This window comes from Limulus polyphemus, unplaced genomic scaffold (genome assembly GCF_000517525.1).
Source record: "Limulus polyphemus unplaced genomic scaffold, Limulus_polyphemus-2.1.2 Scaffold2553, whole genome shotgun sequence".
NCBI lineage: Eukaryota > Metazoa > Arthropoda > Merostomata > Xiphosura > Limulidae > Limulus > Limulus polyphemus.
Genome location: NW_013668163.1, coordinates 94,968 through 116,176, shown reverse-complemented (window position 1 = coordinate 116,176; position 21,209 = coordinate 94,968). Strand labels below are relative to the sequence as shown.

Genomic DNA, 21,209 nt, shown 5'->3' with positions numbered 1-21,209 from the left:
AATAAATATTACAGTTGGAACCTTATTATGTTTAAAACTTGGTATTAAATACAACCTTCCTATGTCTATTGAAACACTGTATTAAAAAACAAGCAAACAAGTAAAGAAAAACTTTAAAAAATAAAGTAAATGTAGGGATGGCTAATATCAATCCTTCAAAAAAAGAGTGCATCATCCCTACATAATAGCACATCCTATTTTTGTCTGTTAACATTCTACTACACTGTGTGCCTACTATCTTGTTTGCACTTTTTTTTTAAAGGATTGATATTAGCCATCCCTACATTTACTTCCTCTTTACTTGTTTACTATACAACAAGCAGAAATAACTTGTTTTAAACTATTTTGGACTTTTATTTTGAGTCCAAATAGCTTAAATCAAGTACTTAAGGATACCCTACATCAAATATTATCAAGTTAGTTTGGAATTATATAGATATTACAGACTAATGAAAGCAAGAAAATGATAAATAAAAAGATAATTGTTCTTATTTAACTGTTTATCTTTGAAAGCACTAACTTTACTTATTAAAATTTTCTGTAGCATTATTTCTTTGGAAAAGAAAAAATATTGGGAAAATATTAGAATAAAAGAGGAATAAAGCCATATTATTCACCAACCTACGAGTTAAATTAGCATTTGCAATAGCAAATATTAATCTCTTACAAGGAATTACTGTCCTCATTTAGAAAGTACAGTAGGTTTGATGTTATATCTTGAATTTTGTTCAAGTAATTAAGGACAGCACAGGAGTTACAATTTTATCTTATCTGCCAGTCAAATACCATTAGAAGTGACATTTCAAGAATCCTCCTACACTCTCAAACTCTGGCAGCCTTTCTCAAGCTGAGAAAGTATCAGCCAATTAGATAGGAAGAAATAAACACCTAGATATATCAAAAGCAGGTGCTTCAGAAGTAAACCCCCCCTAATTTTTTAATGGAGCTAGGGGCAAGGACAGTAAAAATTAAGTAATGGCAAAGAGCTTGGGAAGATGGAAATAACCAATAATAAATTCAACTGAGAGAGACCTCATAAAAGTGTATTCTATACAAATACCATCCTGAAAATGTTTATAATTCAGGTAGTCAGAGTGAAGAAGTTAAAATATTGTTCCAAAAATAAGTGGGATTTAGTTACTCCACATTAACATGGATATGTTTCACCTAATAATAAATTATTTGGACTTGAGGAGCTCTGGACTGTTAACAAGAAGTAAAAAGGAATATTTGATTCTCTAGAATGCTTAAATGGTTTAAACATAAGCTTAGTTACAGATGGAGCATAGTGGTTTTTTGGACTTGCATGTATAAAACAACCAAGGTAAAGGATAAAGGATATATTAAAGAATTCAAATATTAATCTTCACGTTCACAGGTACATTATGTACATAATGAAAGCATACGAGAGAACAAATGATAATGCATGGCAGTTAGAGTTACTGAAAGATTGAGAAAGAGTCCTCTAAGCAATTTGTAGGAAAGTTGTATGGAATTAACTTATTTATTTACTAACTTCTGATGCTCTATCAATAAATCAATCATGGTAAACTTTAAACAGTGAGATGTTACTTCTAAGTCCGTGCTTCATAAAAAAAAAAAATTGAGGGACGTAAAATTTTGGGTTAAAGAAATATTTGCCATGGCTGTAAAAAATATCCCATAAAAGATTAAAATACCAAGTTCCAATCTGATTGTAAAAACAGCACATTTGTCCATGTAGATAAAATTTGCCAAGACTAGACAACAGCAAAGCACAAAGATGTACGGCAGCACCTGATTTGTATATTTTTATTATGAAGCAGTCAATCATGCTATTGTGTTGTTGTCAAACACTCAGAATCAGTGGTTAAAGGTATCACCAAATGAGTTAAAGGAAAAGGTAACTGGAAAAAATGAAATATGCAGGTCTTAGAACATATAAAAATGCATTTCAGGTGCTAAAAAACATGCTTAAAATTTTCAGACGATTCTACTTCTCAAGGTTCATGTGAACTTTAGATACTCTGCCAGATAAAATGAGTATTTTAAAAGGGAATAAGACTGAAGTACAGATTATGACTATGATCACAAAAGATGAGGAAGTAAGAAGTGAAGATTAATGATAAAGATAATATCACAGTATTTCAGTTCCAAAATTTATGTTGTTTTTCTGGTGTAAACATTTTCTTTCAGCAGAAACTCAAAAAAAATACGAAACTTCTACTTCAATGCTTGTATTTTTTTTTCTTCTATTTCTCTTCAGATTTTAATTTTCAAAATAATGAACTTACTAACCCATGGAAATTAATGCAGAAACAAACTAGCCTAAATCAGGATGATTATGATCACTATTTATGTTTGAAAGTGAATTACATTTATTAAATGTGGCTATAATTCTCAGCCTGATTAAGTTTTAAAAAACAGGAACCATCTTAATTTGGTATGGGGTAAAAACATGAAAACATTAGAGCTTGGCAATTAACTTGATTAACTGATACAAATTGATTTCTTACTAGCATCGATTAGTGTCACATTAAATAATAAATTAATAAAAATTTATTAAATCTGTTAATGTGTTATAGTATTACAACTATTCAAATAACTGGAATGTTTCTATTATTATTTTCTATTAATTGAAGTCTGCAGCTTAATTAGTGTCACAAATCACAAACTTATCATCAACTAATTGAAATATTGCCATTATATTTGTTGATAAACACAAATCTACACAATGGGCTACCTGTGCTATTAGCACTCAAAATCTGCTTTATAGTTACAAGTTTTATTTTGGATTGTTTTTTTTTTCACTCGTGAGAATAAATTGGTTGAATATTACTGATTAATAAGCCTGATGATTAATCAAGTTGCAATTTCCATTAATTACTCAGCTATACAGAACAGATACCAGTGTATATTTGTGTGTATTAAAACAAGTTTGCATAAATCATCAGGTTTTGGAACAGAACTATTACTAAAAATGTTGAGCCATACCAACTGAACAGATACCAGTGTATATTTGTGTGTATTAAAACAAGTTTGTATAAATCATCAGGTTTTGGAACAGAACTATTACTAAAAAGGTTGAGCCATACCAACTTTTCTGTAAATTTATATATTCACAAACAGCACTATTCTACAATAACTTATAAAAATGAACAAATGCTTATAATACACAAATAAAAAAACATTTAGGCAAACATACACAAACACAATCTACCTGAAAAATGAAGATATTCAGTAGATAGAAAAATATTTAAATCCTTCTACACAGAAATATATTTATTTTAATACACTCTGCTACTAACAGCACATTTATTAAAGACTATTAAAGGCATGTTTTTTTTTTCTTTTGCTTCAGAAACACATTGTATTTAAAGATAAGGCATTCAAACAAAGGGAGGTTCACAAGTGTCATTAAAAGAAGCTTAAAATAGAAAGATTAGTCATGTGAGAATAATTAATGGGTCCAGCAATTCGTTTATTAGCACATTCCACTGATCACCCAGCTTTAGTGGACTGTTACATTATCTTGTATGAGCTCATGTTCATTGTGATGGATTCATTATTATTATTATTATTATTATTATTATATGTTTATTTTAATATCAATGTTTGTTTAAATTAAAGTTATATTTAGAAATGTACATAACTTGTACTGTTAGATATGTATTGTGAAACTCCCACCTATTCTCTAAAGTTGCAGAAGATTCTCGAATGTAAGAATCAACAATATATGTGTGTACATAAATGATAGTGTAGCTTTGTATTAACTGAAACTGAAAAACTTTCCACACACGTATAAATACGTGTTGTGAAACTCCCGCCTATCCTCTAAAGTTGTAGAAAATTCTCGAGTGTAAGAATCAACAATATATGTGTGTACTTAAATGATAGCATAGCTTTGTATTAACTGAAATGGAAAAAACTCTCCACACACCTATAAATGTGTTGCAAAACTCCTGCCTATCCTCTAAAGTTGTAGAAAATTCTCGTGTAAGAATCAACAATATAAGTGTGTACGTAAACACTAGTGTAGCATTTGTATTGTTGTGTAAGAAATTGAGAAACTCTCCACATGCCTATAAATATAACCAACGCGATGCACCTAAAAACAGTATCTATTATTGGTTTGCTATAGTTGGTGTGCTATAAACTTTGAAAGGTACAACTGATTGTTATAACACTTATTAATCAGGACACTTCAGATATTTGACCAGGAACATTTATAAATTTCAAACATTATAAACCATTTAACTTCAGTGAATTCACATCTGACATTAGTATTTTTATGAAGATATTATATAACTTTAGATGAAAACAAAAAAACTTGACCTGTAATCGGCATGTAATCAGTGAAAACTACAGAGCTGACTAACTCCCTATTAAGTGAATTGTACCTACATCAACTCGAAATTAACTCTCTCATCGTGAACCTTCGATAAAATATCAAGGAAGTTCCAGAGTAGAAAGAAGACTTTATATAGCTTGTAAGTTTGTAAAACGTTTGTATATAAATAATTGCCTGTAATAACTATTTGTAATAACTGGTATTGTAAATTGTATTATTGGTCGTATATTATAATACATTTGTACTAAAAAAAACTATCAATTTTGTTGGCAAATATCAAACTGGATACATATCAGCACTTATTTAACTACTAAATTTAAATTATCATTTAGCTCTGTTTCAGACCATTCAAAATTTTAATACACAACACCATTATGGTGTAAATGAAGCATTTCAGATTGGGCATGATCTACAACAATCTTCACACATACTCAGGATGTTATTCATCCTTCTAAAGACTTAACACCTTCAAGGAGAGTGGTTACACATTATTACACCACCTCATACAGAAATAAGTGCCTTGGGTGGTTTATCTCATTATTTTTACTTTCACTTTCAAATGGGATTGAGATGCTACTTATCAAATGATGTTAAATGCTCCAACATTTACATTTGTACTTTAAGCACCAGTGAAGCCACACTTTCTTGGTTAAGCAGTGATTTTTCAGACTTATCAGCTGTCATATGACAATTTTTGTAATCTTCTCCAGCACAGTTAGAAATACTCAATCCTGACAAGTGTTAAAGGAACATGATAATTAGGACACAAGCTGACGTATGCTGCATCTTACAAACCTGTCCACTTTTCATTCAATCACTCATCAGCTTAGGTAGCCACACTTATAACTAATAACAAATAACTTAATTTCCACTATTTCCAGCAGAGTGATTACAAATGTCTGAACAACCAGTAAAATAAGTGTTTTTGTTAGACAGAAATCAACTATAATACCCATTAAGTCTTGGATATTTTGGTTCTTACTTATTATCTTGTAGACTACATATAACTACATCTCTGCATTTGTACACTTCAAGAAATCTCACAACTAAGATTTTGCATATATAAATAGTGTTTTACCATTATGTATGTATGGATGCTGGTAAAATAGCCAGTTATTACAGATATTCTAATCATTCTAAAACTAGTCTTACCATCCTTTGTTGGCAAAGGATTTTTCAAGTTAGTTGTTGCGTTTTTGAGTTGTGCAGTGTCATAGCTTTTGATGCCTTCTAGTAATTGTTGTTGGCCTTTTTCCTTTTCAATTTCTGTATAGTAAGAAGGAAGAGTGTTAAAAAATTTAGAGGTAGAACATTTATACCTTATGATGCAACCTTTTTTTTAACATTACCTATAATGCAAGTTTCATTTATTTTTGATATATTTTCATATACTTTCATTTATTACCTTATTTTTCACAATATGTGCCTAGTTCATCAGTGTTGTTTTCTAAATATCCAAAATCACCAGGTTCATATGATGCCTGCTTTATTAGTTTGTTAAAAATTATACAAATTCAAATAATTATTGATTTAACAGAAAAAAAATTTACGAGTTTTTTCTTCATACAGTTTACTTGTAGTTGATAACCAAATTGTAGAAGGCATAATTATTAAAATTCCACAAGACTGCATAGTCCTCACAACTTGTTCATTACATAAATGTACAAGTTAAAAAGATTGTACTAAGATATATCTGGAATATGCTATTTTAATCATAAACCTTAAAAATACCAAATTTTATTCTATTAACTTTTGACATTCAAAACAATAACTATATAACAGCCACTAAAACGATCCCATTTTTTAGTTTGTTTTAAATCAAGACTAAACATTTTAAATATAGGATTTTATATCTGAAGAAGTAAATGTAGCATAAATTATAGAATTATTATCTGATCATTATAACAGTCTTCTACTTTGTATGTGCTATAAACATGAACATGAAAGCCCAATATGATAAACTAAATGAAAAAACGACTATTGAATATTAACCAGTACATGTTGTTAATTTGTTCTTTACTGTTTATAAATAACGTTTGTTTCTATTGCTGACCTGCAACAGTGGGTGTCGAGTATATTATATTAAAACAATTCTGAATATGCAAATAAGCAAATCACTTGACAACCACAACTAATAGAAGTTCTCAGGGAATGTTTAAGAACTACATTTTGACATTGCTTGCCATTTTGTAAGTAATTTAATACCACAGAAAAGTGATCGCTTATAAGAAGGGTATGCAAAAGCCTTTTCCAATGCAAAATATTCATTCTTGGACCAAATGTGTTCAAATCATAGTTTTTTAGAATTTCCAAGATGAGAATATCCCTTGTATTTAATGGCATTAGAAAACAAAGGAATATGGATCAACTTGGGGATCCTGGACCATTCATAGAGGCCTGTAACAAGCTGTACCCCAGCTGTGGTAAGCAAATTGCAGCATCTCATAACAGCTGAAATTCCATGAACACAAATGTCAGTGCCAAATGCTATCCACATATTGCAGGCAACAGTATTCAATAATACATTTGTAAAAGAGAGAAAAGTCACAAAAATGCAATTTACTTCCATTACAGCCAATTAACTGTCATGTACCTCAAACAGTTGGAGAATGAAATGGGTATTCAAGCTATTTCATACATATATCAGTGTGAATTTAGACTGTTTAAATTAGTACTAGGAAACTATCATCCTCATACACTTATGGAAAGCAAGCAGTGAGCAGTGGAGTGCTTTTGACATAACACTCTTATGAAAGAGCTTTTTGCATCAGAAACTATGTTGCAAGATTGTCAACATGCATGGCTGTCAGAGAGCATAACCTGACACGACAACGTGGGCTATATAAATGCAGTGAAGCTTCAAAATCATTTTAATAACATACTCAACCTCTCTGAGTGTATATGTGTGTATATACATAAATATGCAACTTAAATATATGAAATGATTTTCTTAACATGTTAAGAAAATTAATAAAAATGTTCATACAGAAACAAAAATAAAATCACCATTCGGATTTCTTAATATAATCATAATTCACAATGCCAACAAAAATAATACACAGATTGCTGAAAAGCATCACAAATAGATTAAAATTGATTTTAAAAACTTTAAGGCAAAAACACATTAAAAAAAGCTTAGAGTTAAGGTTATTCTAGCAACTGTTTCTTCAGGATAAAAAAAAGCTGGTAGGAAAAGTGTACACAAAACTAAAGTAGCCAGGAAGCTGTACTTAGCAAAAGCTAGTAAGAATATGTTTTTCCCCTGAACTAAATAAAACACTGATGATTGTTACAGGAATTCATGTTAGTGTTATGGATATTTTTTTTAAGCAAATGTACCGTTTCTTGCACGACAATGTTAGCAGAACACAAGGATCAGGTAACAAGTGATTGATAAACATGGCATTATAAAATGATACCTTGAGAGTTTGGTAAAACAGATTTTTCTGTTGTCTCAGCATGATGAAGGGAAGTTTTATCAAACTGCTCCACACCAGTCACCAAACTCTGGTGTATTTTTTCTTGTTTTACATCTGAGTTGGTAGAATGCAAATTATTGTATTCACATGTTGAATCCTTTTAATGTGATAAATCAATCAGAAAGTCTTTATTTTAATCAAATTGGGCTATTATGCTGACTTTAAAGTTATTCCTCAGCATTATAACAAAATTTATAAAGCAGAAATCAAATATATGATCTTAAATTTCATATTTATAATTATCTTATCAAGTTTAAAATCTCTGAAACTTAAATTTAAGAAATCCCAACATACATTTTATTTTTTTAAAAATTCATTAATATAAATATTCTAAATTATAAACAAATAGAAAAAATTAAATAAGGAACATTATTTATATCAAACCATGAAAAAGAAGGAAAAATTAAATTACTATCTGACGCTACAAAAATTGTCTTAGAAAAATCGAAAAACTTATGGCCTCCAACATCAACAAGTGAAACTGTTTTGATAAGAATTTTATATATATAAAATCGAGTTATTCTGCATGATAAACATCCTGAGAAAATCTAGTCAAAGATCATATACCTGTTCTACTCAAATGACCAGTTTTACCTTTCAACACTGACAATTTGAAAGTGAAAAATAGTTTGTGCTCTTAATTACAGAGCTTCTGTCAATTTGCTATGTAAAAACAAAATCAAAATCTACAATTTCCTGTACCACAACTTTTAAAAATACAAATTTGCAAGCAACATAAAAACAATACACATGTATATATAAATTTCATATTGTAAATCTTATTTGATGTGTAAGTGTAAACATTTTGTACTTAATATTATCCAAAGACAAAAGAAAATACAAATATTTGGTATCAAAAGCCAGTTAAATTGTATTACAGGAAAGTTTACACTGATATATATATATATATAATTCAAAATAATTATACAGTAATAGGTTTTAAAAATAAAATTATTGGGATTTTTTAAAATCAAAGCTTTAAAGCTTTTACATAATATTTAAGTTTTATAATATCTATAGCACTGAGAAGACTAATCAGTACCGACTGTAATGAAATGCCTTACTTCTCTTTCGCTGAGGTAATATATGAATATGTAGGTTTCAAAAGAGTTACACCTAAAACTACTTTAACCCCTAGAAAGATGTTATTTTTTTCTGAATTACAGTTTAAGTTGCACATAAAAAAAGTTTGATTTGAAAATCATTATTTACTTTTCTTAGGTGTAAACATGAAAACCCTAAAATGGTCTTGGAAAGAAAAATAACTTATAACCTTCAAATTACACCTTAGCTAAAAACATTTCCCCAAATGAAACTGTTTTGATAATTTCAAATAATCTAATTCAGTAATAATTTATTCTATGTATTAAACATCTTAAGAAAGCGAGACAAAGTTTAAATAATTGTTTCACCTTTCTACACTGCCAGACTGCAAAAAAAAAGTTAAGAAAAACTAAGTTACTTGTACTTTTAAGTATGGAGCTTCTATAAGTTTCTTAAAACTTAATACCAATAATTAGTTGTTCCTCCCTCCCCATTATCATTGTGTCTAAACTTTCCTATTTAAGATTTTAGTCTGACAGAACATAAAATTTAAAATATGATTAGACAATCACAAAAAACAGTGAAAGACTAATTCTACCTTGGATAGTATTGCATTAATTTGATAATATATCAGTGATTCCTAACTAGTTAGTCACAGTTTTAAAACAATATAGTCATGAAAATATGTAATTTTTCATGCAGTAATTAACAGTGAGCCAAGATGATGTTGCTTCTATCACTTACATCCTTAGCATTATTGTAAAAATGTTACTTTTTCACTTACCATGGTCTATTAATGTGATGTCAAAAAAGTAAGAAGCTTGGAATTTCATCTGCTGACAATGGCAAACGTTTTAGTCAAATCTAAGCCATGTATAATCAGACCTTTAAATCCTACAAATTTAAGTCTTCACTTCATTTGGTTTTATTTCTAAGCTTTCATGCTATGTGAAGTAAGAATCATTTAATAACCATTTGGCAAAGTATGGCAACATCAATTTGTTTAACCTAATCAGAATATTTTAGTACCACACCATTCTATGCAATTTCTTCTTGTCAAGCGACATAACAGAATTAAAATTGGAAGAATTTAATTCTATGTATAATACCTTCTTCTAAGCAAGGTTATCACAAGTCAGTTACCAATCTATAAGTTACAAAAAATTATAATCACTTCTATAAAATTGATACAAGCAACTTACACTGGTAATATTTGTTTTCAATTATATCACATATAATAAACACATTCTTAAAAAAGAGGATTATTATACCTTCAGCACTGGGTAGATGGATTTTCTCATGAGGAAGTGTAGGGCTAAGCAAAGAACGTTCAAATCCCTCAACATCTTGTAGCAGAGAGTTGTGAACTTTCTCCAATTCTACATCTGTTTTCATATATTGGCCATAGAAAAAACATGCAAACACTCATTGAACTGATCACAAAATTCCAAGACAAAAATAAAAACAAACCTACAGTTTCATGCAATCAAAAGTTTAAAAACCACATACACACATTTCATCCAAATTTGAATAACACAGAGAAAAAAAAAGCATTCCACAAATTTTATATAGTAAATTATGTTTTAAATGAAAAACACTACTTTTCTTTTTTTAATTTATTCAAAAATATAGAAGATACAAATATAATGTTTTAATAATTATGAATTAAAATTAATTAATTGTAATTTAACTGTTTGAATTACAATAATAAATCTTTCAGTTATTTTCCGAGTATTCAAATTTTATCCCTTTTTTTAAATCAGTTTATCTGAATGTTTGCATAAAGCTTCAACTAATCTTGAAGATATAAAATTCCTTTAAATTAAAGTGTGTGTGTGGTACCTTATCATTGGTATCCAAAGAGCTTAAAGATGTCTCTCAGAACAAATTTGTTTCTTACTAAATAAACATGAATATTACCTGTCTATAAAATGTTGGTACAACACCAAATCAGCCGTATAAAGGCACTGAACGGTGCAGGAACAAGTACGTCATCACACAGAGAAATAAGACTTAGGATTAAATAAAAACTACTGTACCTTCAGCACTGGGCAGACGGATTTTTTCCCTGGGCTGTGTTGGGTTAAGTTTAGAGCGTTGAAATCCTTCAACATTTTGCAGAAGGGAGTTGTGAACCTTTTCCTTTTGAACATCTGTATTTGATCATGCATCAACCCATGCAGAGAATAAAACATGCAACTACTTAATAAACTGAAACAGATTTTAGAGAGATGCAAGATAAATATTAACATTATGCATACATTATTTTTCATGCCTATGGTTCTTATTAATCAAAATACGTTATTTGGTAAAGTAAAATTGAAATAACTTAAAAGTTTGTATAATACAAAACCAAAATATCAAATTATTAATACATAAACTGCAAAAATTTAATTGCAGTAGGTGTTGGTATTCCAAAGCACAGTGGATTATTTACTACATAAGCAATGTAAATTTAATCTATAGATTACTGTTGTAATAAAACAATCTTAAGAGTAACCTGTAATACATGTACAACTTCATTAAAAATATTCTGAAGAAAAACAAAAACAGGCAAAGACATTTTATAAAAGCTCTTGAAAGTCACCTTCGGTGCATGTTAACCGATGCTCATTTTATGTTTATTTTCTTGTCTTATCAAATAGATCTTGTATTCCCAAGTGCTGAAACTTCTTAATGCACAATACTCTGATCTAAATAATTTTTAATACCTAACTTTTAAAGATTTGTTTTAATTTTTAAATACTACTTCATTCGTCATCACTACAAGTGCTAGATTATTATTTTCACTTTTAATACAAAGTTGACTAGCACTAATATGGTCAATAGAAGATGTGCAATACAGAAACAACATTAAAACAAATTTATAGCCGATACACTAAGATTATCCAATCTACATTACCACTAACAGTTTTCATTTAATAGTTTACATCGTTTTCAGTAACTTACTCCATAGACTGATTCTGATACACGAACTGAAGTATGGTTGCGTTTTTTTTTTACAAGTATTAAAATTTAACACTTTTGAATATTTTAGTTGCTTTATTAAACATACCAGGTTATCACATTTAAAAATAAAACTTCTCTTTCACAATGACATACATATGGTTTTAATATTTATAAATTTTTTTATGATCCCTCTTTAAGTAAAGTTCTACAAGTTTATTTTTGTTAGCAAATAATTTAGTGCAAAAACTTGTGTTTGGATGCTTGTTTTGCATCGAAATTCTGACAAGACAAGTGTTTATTCAAAAAAAAAGCATAAGTGTGATAACACAAAACAATAAAAATTGCTTAGATGTGCTACTACTAAAAGGTTTTAAGTAGTTTATTAACAGAAAAACTACTTAAGATTTGATAATACCAACTGTTTTATCTTTTAAGCAATTATTTTTAATGTTTATCTTACTTTAATCAAAGAATTCATACATTTTTGGTAACTTTTTCAGTAAAACCTATCATTTCTACATATACAAAATGAAAGCATTATAGAAGTTACCACATAAAACTAAAGTACATAAATGCAGTATGAAAAAAGTCCTAGTTATTCAACATCCATGAGATAATTACAGCTAAATCTAGCAAAACCAATAGGAAAATTGGCACAAATTGTCAGACATAGCTATTTTGCAAAACCCAAACAATAAATGTTGCAAGGAGTTTGTAAATGCAAAGCTAAGCCACAAAACCCAGTAACCAAATACTGTACTGAGTAACAAAACTCATCATTGTTGTAGGTAAAAGGCACAGTTCTAAAATCCTACAGAACTGCTTTTATGTCAGCAATCTTAAAATTCTGGAGTTGTTACATCATCTTTTAAGTTTCACAGTTACAAAAGTTAACATTTTTCTAAACTGAAAACGTATTTCAGATAAATACTTGCCTCCTTTCACAAAACAGCTTCCTTCTATTAGTACTGCCCTCTATCCATGCAAATTTAACATTCGCCACTAGTCTTCCACCTCCTGTTTCTACATATCCACATGCAAATGATTATGCAGCAGCTCTCTACTAATAGGAGCATGACACAACCCCCTATTGTAACCAGCACCCTCTCCACATCTGCACTCATTAATCACTTCGAGATTGGTCAGAAGACTTACACTACCTATCATCAAGAGTGGGGAGGCTGGATGGGAAATGTGAGAGGAGGTAGTATCTATCAGAAATACATTTTCAGTTTTGGAAAAATGTTAACTTATGATATGATGTCTTACTTTCCAATCACAAAATAGCTAGAATCCCACAATGAACTGGTAGAGGGCCGATGAAAAATTACCCCCCCCCCCACCTTTAGGAAGCACCCAAAGAGAGACCATAAGGTGTTGAACCAAAAATAAAAATATCACATCTCAGAGAGAGAGACTGCACCACATCTGATCCAGGTATACTCCGCTCTTTTATGATCGTGTTGCAAACATAAAACGCAGAAATACCTGAAGGAATCCCAAAATACATATTACCAATCAATGGGACCCCTAGGTGTCAAGTGAGCGACAGACCGTAGTGGTAGTTCAACCTCATCTAACACCTGATTGTATCTGGAATTGTACATAAGATATGCAGTAGGCAAAGTATCACCTACTTCTTCACCTCTAAATGGGACATGGTAGGGAAGACGAGCTGCCATACCAAAATGCATCTCCACTTGCGTATACATATTTCCATTTCAACCAACACCTGATCCACCATGAACCAACATCCAGCAGATGGTAGGAAGGAGGATACCCCAGTGGGATGACATCAAGTCCAAAACCTGGTAGCACTGGGTATGGTTCTTCCAATCTGCAGTAGGAGGAGAATACCCAGCCATACAAAAGGTGGAATAAATGTTTTGCATCCAGCTACAACCAACACCAGATCCACTGGTAACTGACATCCAGCAGATGGGAGAAAAAGTGACCACAAACCTGGCAACATTAGGCCTTTTTCATCCAGTCTACAATAGGAGGAGGGATACTGGCCAGAACACGAGAACTTACTTAGCTGGATCATCTCCAACCAACACCAGACCCCCAGGGAACAGCATCCGGAGGATGGATTGTAGGAGAAATGCCTCAGTCTGAAGGGCAAACTGACATGAAGAAGGGCTTCAACCAAAACCTGACGTTATCTGGAATTATACATCACGTTTGCAGTAGGAAGGGTATCTCATCATTGATACGTGATTCTAATCGTGACCAGGCCACCTCCAACCAACATCAGTCCCTCTGGAAATGTACATCCATAGGATAGTAGGAAGTAGGGAAAAAGCAATATGCCAGATATGAATATGATATGGTGCTACAACCAAAACTTGGTGGCACTTGAAAGTGTACATCAGGTCCACAGCAGGAAGTGCTATACACAAGACACCTGCAGAATGCCACTGACCTACTCTCAACTAAGAGTTGTGATGCATCACTCAAAAGGATAGGCCTCCATGGTCCACCACCATAGTGGCTAGGAACTGGTAAGTGGCAAGGACTTCCATACACCACTAAAAGAAATGAGGGAAAAAATGTGTTGGAAAGTATGGAGGACCACATCATTGGAGACAGTAAAACGGGTGACCATGATACCCTATTTTGAAAAGCAGAGCTACCATGTAGACAGAGTAGACCAACCAACACCTGGCAGCATCTGGAATTGTACGTCAGAGATGGGCAACAATCCCTGTCTGCTTTACTCATGTGTCTCCATGAGTGGATGGACTGGGACAAACATACTTATGAAGCAAAGACCATTAGAGAGAGAATTACTAGCAGTCCTACTGAACACACCATCTTTATGGTGTGCATAACCTAATTCTGTGACAATTGTTTCAACATAGATGACAATCGAATAGACACACACGATCTACACCAGGTGGCATCTGGAATTGTACATCAGGTCCACAGTAGGAAGAGCTACAACATAATTGATAACAAGCATGGTCACAGAATGGATGGTGCAGATTTTTAGACAAAAAAAATTATATATAGACACACTCACACTTAATGGACTAGCAAAAAGGCCCCTGAAATAAAGAAAAGGTAACATAGTAAAGAAACACTAAGATTGTGTCACACTCCTATTGGTGGAGAGCTGCTGCATAATCATTTATATGTGAATATTCAGAAGCAGGAGGTGGAAGGCTAATGGCGAGCATTGAAAATTTGTACCAATAGAGGGCAGTACTAATCAAGAAAAGTTATTTTGTGAGAGGAGCTAAGATATTGTATCCCAGAAAAAAAAAAAAATTCCAAGTCCATGAACATATGAATAAAAATAACTACAGTTTTCCCAAACATAACATTAATGGAAGAAAAATCAGAATTCTAATTAATGGAATCAAGAAATACCCAGGCACAACTATGTTTTCGACAGTTATTTGAACACTTAAAAACATACTAGAAATCACTAAATTATCATTACAGCTTCATTTAATAGCATTTCATTTTACAAAGGAAATACTTTGAGAGGAAATGTCTTAGTGTTTCACTTAGTTTAAACTTATCAATGCAAGACAACCAGCAGCATACAAGCATATTGCATTTTCTAACCCCATATTTATTTCAACAACTAGCAGAAACGCCACCCTATGGGAAGCTGTTTGTGCTAGTAATTACTAACCATAGTATTCATACCTTTCAAAACAAAAAAAATTTAGAAAAAAGTTTTCTAGGAAGTACTGCACAGGAAAAGTGTTCAGATTGTGCTCTTTAGTCAGACACAGCTCATTGCAAACTGATTCAATGTACAGAGCTCAAAATGTTCATACATTTCCCTGATAAACTGTAATGTTTTAATATATTAAAAGTGGTACCATTTATTGAAAATAAGTTTTTTTTGTTATTTTAAGAACTCCAGTTTCTCAGTAATAAATTTAAAAATTACATCAATAATGAGATAATCAAACCCTCATGTACAGTCATAGTGAAAGTCATGTTCTTGTTATGAGGAGAATACTTTTATTTAAAATTCTGTTCTATTATAGAGAAATGGTTTTACACGTACCACAGTCATTTTTCTAATTGTCTGAATCTTGAATACCCAAATTGTGAGTTTTTTTTATGGATTTTTGTTTGTGGTACCATTCAATAGATGGTGTGGGAGTTTTCGTTACATACATAGATACTGACATACACACTACATCTATTATAGTAAGATTAATGCATACATTATGTAGTTTTTACTATAGATAGTTGGTCAAGGAATATGGCCAATTTTTTTTTCACCATAGCCACCTTTTGTTCAGCAACATGTCTATAGTTATCACGTGCACCTTCACTTGGGAAAGATTTCTGCAAAATTGAATGTACCTTGAAATAATAATTTTCTTTCTCACTGGAGGGTCAGATGATACATTGATGATACAACCTCCCTTATTTTTCAAATGGAATGACCAATGTTAATGTGGATAGCACATGCACCCTGAGAAGAATAGCATTATTGTTTTCCTTATATAATGCTATGTTTTCTCAGTCTGGAACATTTCTGCACATAGTTCTAAAGTTCTTCAGAGTTAACAGTATTGCACATCTCCAGTACATGTGCTGTTCCTAGTGCACAAATACACACTTGTTAAACTTTGATTATGTTTTGCTTTGTGAATAAAGATTATTCATTATGTTACTTACTGTATCCAAATCCATTTTGTTCTTCAAACATTGAGAATTCAAATTTACTTTCTGTAAAATAAGATTTTCTGGTTACTCTCCAGATCCTATCAGATTACTCCTAAGGGAAATCAATGCACCAGAGAATACCACACCTTCGCTCTTATTTGAACAAATGTTTTGGACAGAAGAAGTTGATTTGTAAACACTTTAAAGAATTTCATTCAGAATATCAGTTTAGAAGAATCCAGGTTGTCATTCCAAGTAGTTTAGTGTTCTTAGTGAGCTGAACATTTCAGATACCATGAACTATTGCATGTATACAAGATAGACTGAGCTTTGCATTTGTGCTCTGTCACTGAAACCTGAGAAATGGAGCTTTACTGCATATTTGTGTGTTGGGTAGAAAAACTGCTGTGCAAGTATTCCTACCATATTTGAATTTATTTTTTTTAATATCCATAATTCTTTCAAGAGGACAAAGTGTATATGTGAATCAAACTAATCCAATTAAAATCAATGGTGTTTTGGGACAAAATGAGTTTACTAATATACATGATTATTACTGAGTAATATTTCTCTTTTATGATCCTTTTATTGGAACTAAGATGAAAGTAAATATCCTATGCAGTAGGGGAAAAAAAAGGCCTCACTTTATATATTTTGCAATATTAAATATTAAAAAACAGTGCAGCTACCATGATTTACTGTAGCATAAAAAAAAGTATATAGCAGAATATATGGGTTCAACAAAAAAAAAATTCAAACCAAAAAAAAAATTAATAAAATTAGTTTCTTTAAGGTTTCTTAGATCTGTCAAATGTTAAGTCTTGTACGATTACCATTTAAGACTAATCTTTGAGGAACAACTTGTATGGTGTACACATTTACTGTTTAATACACTAAAAAGATCTTCAGTTACACACAAGTGTATTAAACTTGCATCAACTGTATAAATTGAAATAAAATGTACTTTTGCACCATTGCTTCTATTCTGTATCTTCCATTGATAGCTTGAGATTTCATAGCTGTCTGTTACCTATAACATCGATTACATAGATTGATTTTATGAAAATAATTCACTAATTCAAATTACTGTTTCCTTTTATTAGTGTTTGAGCTGCCATGGCCTGGTGATTATGGGGGGGGGGGGGGTCCTTGTTATTAGAGGGTCTCTGGTATAATTCCCATTGCCACCAAACATTGTGCCCTTTCAGTTGAGAAGGCACTATATTTGTTTTTGTGTAATGACAAATCTATGGCTATATGCCACTGTTTCTAATTTTGAGGTGCTGACCAGAAGAAGGCCAACCAGATGGCAGCACCCACCACCAACTCTTATCAGCAGTCAATTATGGAAGACAGCAAATTGCCTTAGTAGCTTTTCCATTTCTCAGATTTGCTCAGTTTCAAACACATGTCAACTGAACTCACACGATAGCTAGTATTACTTCCATTGGTGTAACATTATGCATACTGCCTGCATTCTACGTGTACACAACTTACACGTGAGGTTGTGTCTGTTGGTTAAGCAACAGTAATGCCTATTGTTAATTTTACTTCCGTGTGGACTAAACAGTGTAGTCTTAACTTATTACATCCATTACTTACTACGAACATAACCAGTGTTACATTACTTAGGACATGCCCACAACGAAGGGGATGTCTTGGGAGCATGAGCCCTACCTATAGCCATGGAGCTAAAATTTGTGCAAAATATGTATACATAAAACAGTCACATTTACATTGCTGAATCCTATCTCTACTCTGAACTACTTTAATGAGAAACTTTTGTTATTAGCTCAAGAACCATTATAATTTACAAGAAGAATATTACAATCTTTCAGCTAAAGAGGATTATTTGTTGGGGCACAAATCCAGCCAGTGTGTGAATAGTAATATTAATGTAAGGAATGTTGCTAGAGCTAAAGCTCAATATTTGATACATTACTTAAAAGAAAAATTTTGTTCCATTGTAAGTATATAAGGGCACTAAGAATAATTATGGTAAAAATATTCCTGTATATCTCAGTTACATACTTAGGATCGATTTAGTAAAATAACTTATTCTGAAACTTTACATATTACACTTAACATTTTCCGTGTGATAGGTGTTATGTTACTTGGGTAGCAACAGTAGTTGTTTTTTTTTTAATATAGCATTTAAATGTCTAGCTCTACATTGTTACCCTCACCCACGGGGTGCGAGGTTATTGTGTGTGTGTGAATATCTCAAAACCAAACAGACTATTGTACACGAAAATTGTAGACCAGATGGGACATTCCACCCCAAATTTGGTTCAGATACACATCTGATTAACTTTGAAGCTTTTTATATATAACGGCGAGATAGGTTAGTAATTCTGTAAAGTGTGATCATATTTATACCATATTTCATGGCCACATTAAGGTTGAGACTCCTCATCACACCACAAAAAATTATCCGGATCATTGATCATTCTGGATCTGAGAAAGATTTGAGTTTTTGAAGGTGAAATTTGACGTTATCCAATATAAATGCAAAGGAGCAGCGAGGATGGAGAATACAATCTCTCTGATGTCTCTTGTTTTCATTATTTTCAAATGCTAATCCAATGCCAAACAACACCCTGAAAATGTGATATATAAAGTGTTGTCCTGATGGCCTTCATAGTTGATGACCTGTTCCATTGAAGACTTTGTTTTGTGTGACAGGTAACTTGGACATACAATCACGTAGTACAGGCCAAGTAATGCTTCAGACAATGTAGTAACATGGCTTTTATACGTTTTCTACACCTCATCTTCGACAACTGATTAATTAGAAAAACAGTAAATCGCCTGGCACAATTCGAAATTTCGCGCCATTTACCGTACATGATTTTATCATCAATCATTACAAGATTTAGCAAAAATAACATTAAATCAACAGTGTTTTGACTATAGTTCTTATTTTCATTACGAGAGGAAATGAAATTACCATACACGCCTATGGATGTGTGCTAGCGTGCGTTTTACTTTTATTAGGTTATTCAACATGTCAAAAAATGCTATTAAAAATTATCACATAACGTCACTAGTACGTCTTTCACTATTTGTGTACGTTATTATATGAATTAAGCATCTGAACGTTATATCTCATTATAATTACCTAACCAGGAGCAACAACAAAATAGTTGTTCTTAATACCCGTCTAAAAATTTTGTTTTGCTTTCGTTTTCTGTAATGTATTTCAATTTGTTTCTTTCGCACTAATATTACTTCAGCGGTCTCTATACAATTAATCTGAAATACTGTGGTTAAATAGTGCAAAAACATTTTCTAAATGTTCCACACTTGGTTAAAGTTTAATTTATAACCCCTTTGTACACGTGTATCCAGTAGCAATGTTGTAAATTTCACTTGAGAGTTTATAAGTACTAGCCTTGTGTAGTTTCATGTCAAGATAATACGATTCCATACCTCTGGATTTACACCAGTCTACATTCAGTTCTTAACACAACAAAAAATTTCTATTACTTTTAGAACTACAAGTATATGGAAGGTAATATTATATACATAAACGCGACAGAATAACTTAATTACTAAAACTTTTAACTACATGTATAATTATACTTTTCGCTTTGTGTGTGTAAATTGCTTGCATAAAAGCAATTTTTCAAAATTGCTCTCCAGTCATGGAATTACGCCTCAAATATAAAACTTTTGAGGAAAATGCGTTCACTCACAATAGCGAAATTTCTGTAAAACTGGACTAATTACAAGCTACAAACATAGAAATGAATAAAAACCCTACAACCCGAGCGCTTTCGAAAGGCAGGCCTTTCTTCTTCAGTTTGCCCACCTTTCGAAAGCACTCCGGTTATAGGTTTATTAATTTGTATCAAGACTTCTTGAACCTACGTCTTTTGCTAACATCATGAAGCTACAAACATAACCAGAGTTACTTAGGTCAGAACTGCTTTAATAATAATAAAAAATAGTAACATCTAACAATTTATTATGTATGGACAAATAATACCAGTAGTACGAAATAGTGTTAAAGTCGTTAAACTATTTACATGTACATGACTTCTATTTAATTAAGACTAACTAGCTAGCCAGGAAGCGCTGAAAGGGGAAATGTTTATGGTTGACATCATAAACAATTCCGTAATGTTCTTTGATTTATTAATTTCTCAGCCCTTGTGCTCTTATACTTTAATACAACTTGTACTGTAAAATGCAAACATAAAATATTTTTGTGTTTTTTTTCTAAAATTCAACTTTAAAAACTTAGTAAACTTAGTTTTTTTATGAAGTTGTTAATTATTTTAAGTTTTCTATGCTGATGATGGAATTATAATAAATTCTAAAAGGTCGGCAATTATTTTTTTATTTTTTGGCGTGTCCGTGTAATATTTCATATAATACTTGATTTACACCTTGTAAACCATTATAATCTCTGCAAAGAGGTCATTTAGTATCATCACTAGTGTCCTTGCCAGACGATAAACGTTTTACTAAGATCAATAAAAATGTTTTCATATCATACACTTTACTAGTTTTACAGCATGAAATATAAGGACAGTTGCGTTTAATGGATTATTTATTAAGTAATGATGTATTAAAGTCAAATATCCCAGTTCTCTGTACCAGTGCTATACTCATTTCTTTAACAGTAATTATTTTTAATAAAGAATTAGTTTATTGAATATAAACATCCCAGTTTTCCGTAACAACTTTAGAAGTAATATTTTTTTTTTGACAAAAAATAACAATAAGGATGATGTAGGGATGGCAATGTTAAAAAGTAG

The 21,209-nt window shown here is 31.4% G+C and overlaps 1 protein-coding gene across 3 annotated transcripts in view; it reads right to left on the bottom strand.

The window, feature by feature from the left end:
- LOC106467282 (thymosin beta-like) overlaps window positions 1-21,209 on the bottom strand; it is a 38,034-nt gene that overhangs the window by 1,452 nt on the left and 15,373 nt on the right. Inside the window, exons 3-6 of one of the 3 annotated variants that reach the window (XM_013927617.2) lie at window positions 10,893-11,006; window positions 10,125-10,238; window positions 7,750-7,863; window positions 5,483-5,596 (exon numbers count right to left, since the gene is read on the bottom strand). In XM_013927617.2, the coding sequence (XP_013783071.1) occupies window positions 5,483-5,596; window positions 7,750-7,863; window positions 10,125-10,238; window positions 10,893-11,006 (456 nt within the window). The remainder of the gene's footprint in view (window positions 1-5,482; window positions 5,597-7,749; window positions 7,864-10,124; window positions 10,239-10,892; window positions 11,007-21,209) is intronic. The other 2 variants (XM_022395428.1, XM_022395427.1) reach the window with 2 other exon arrangements.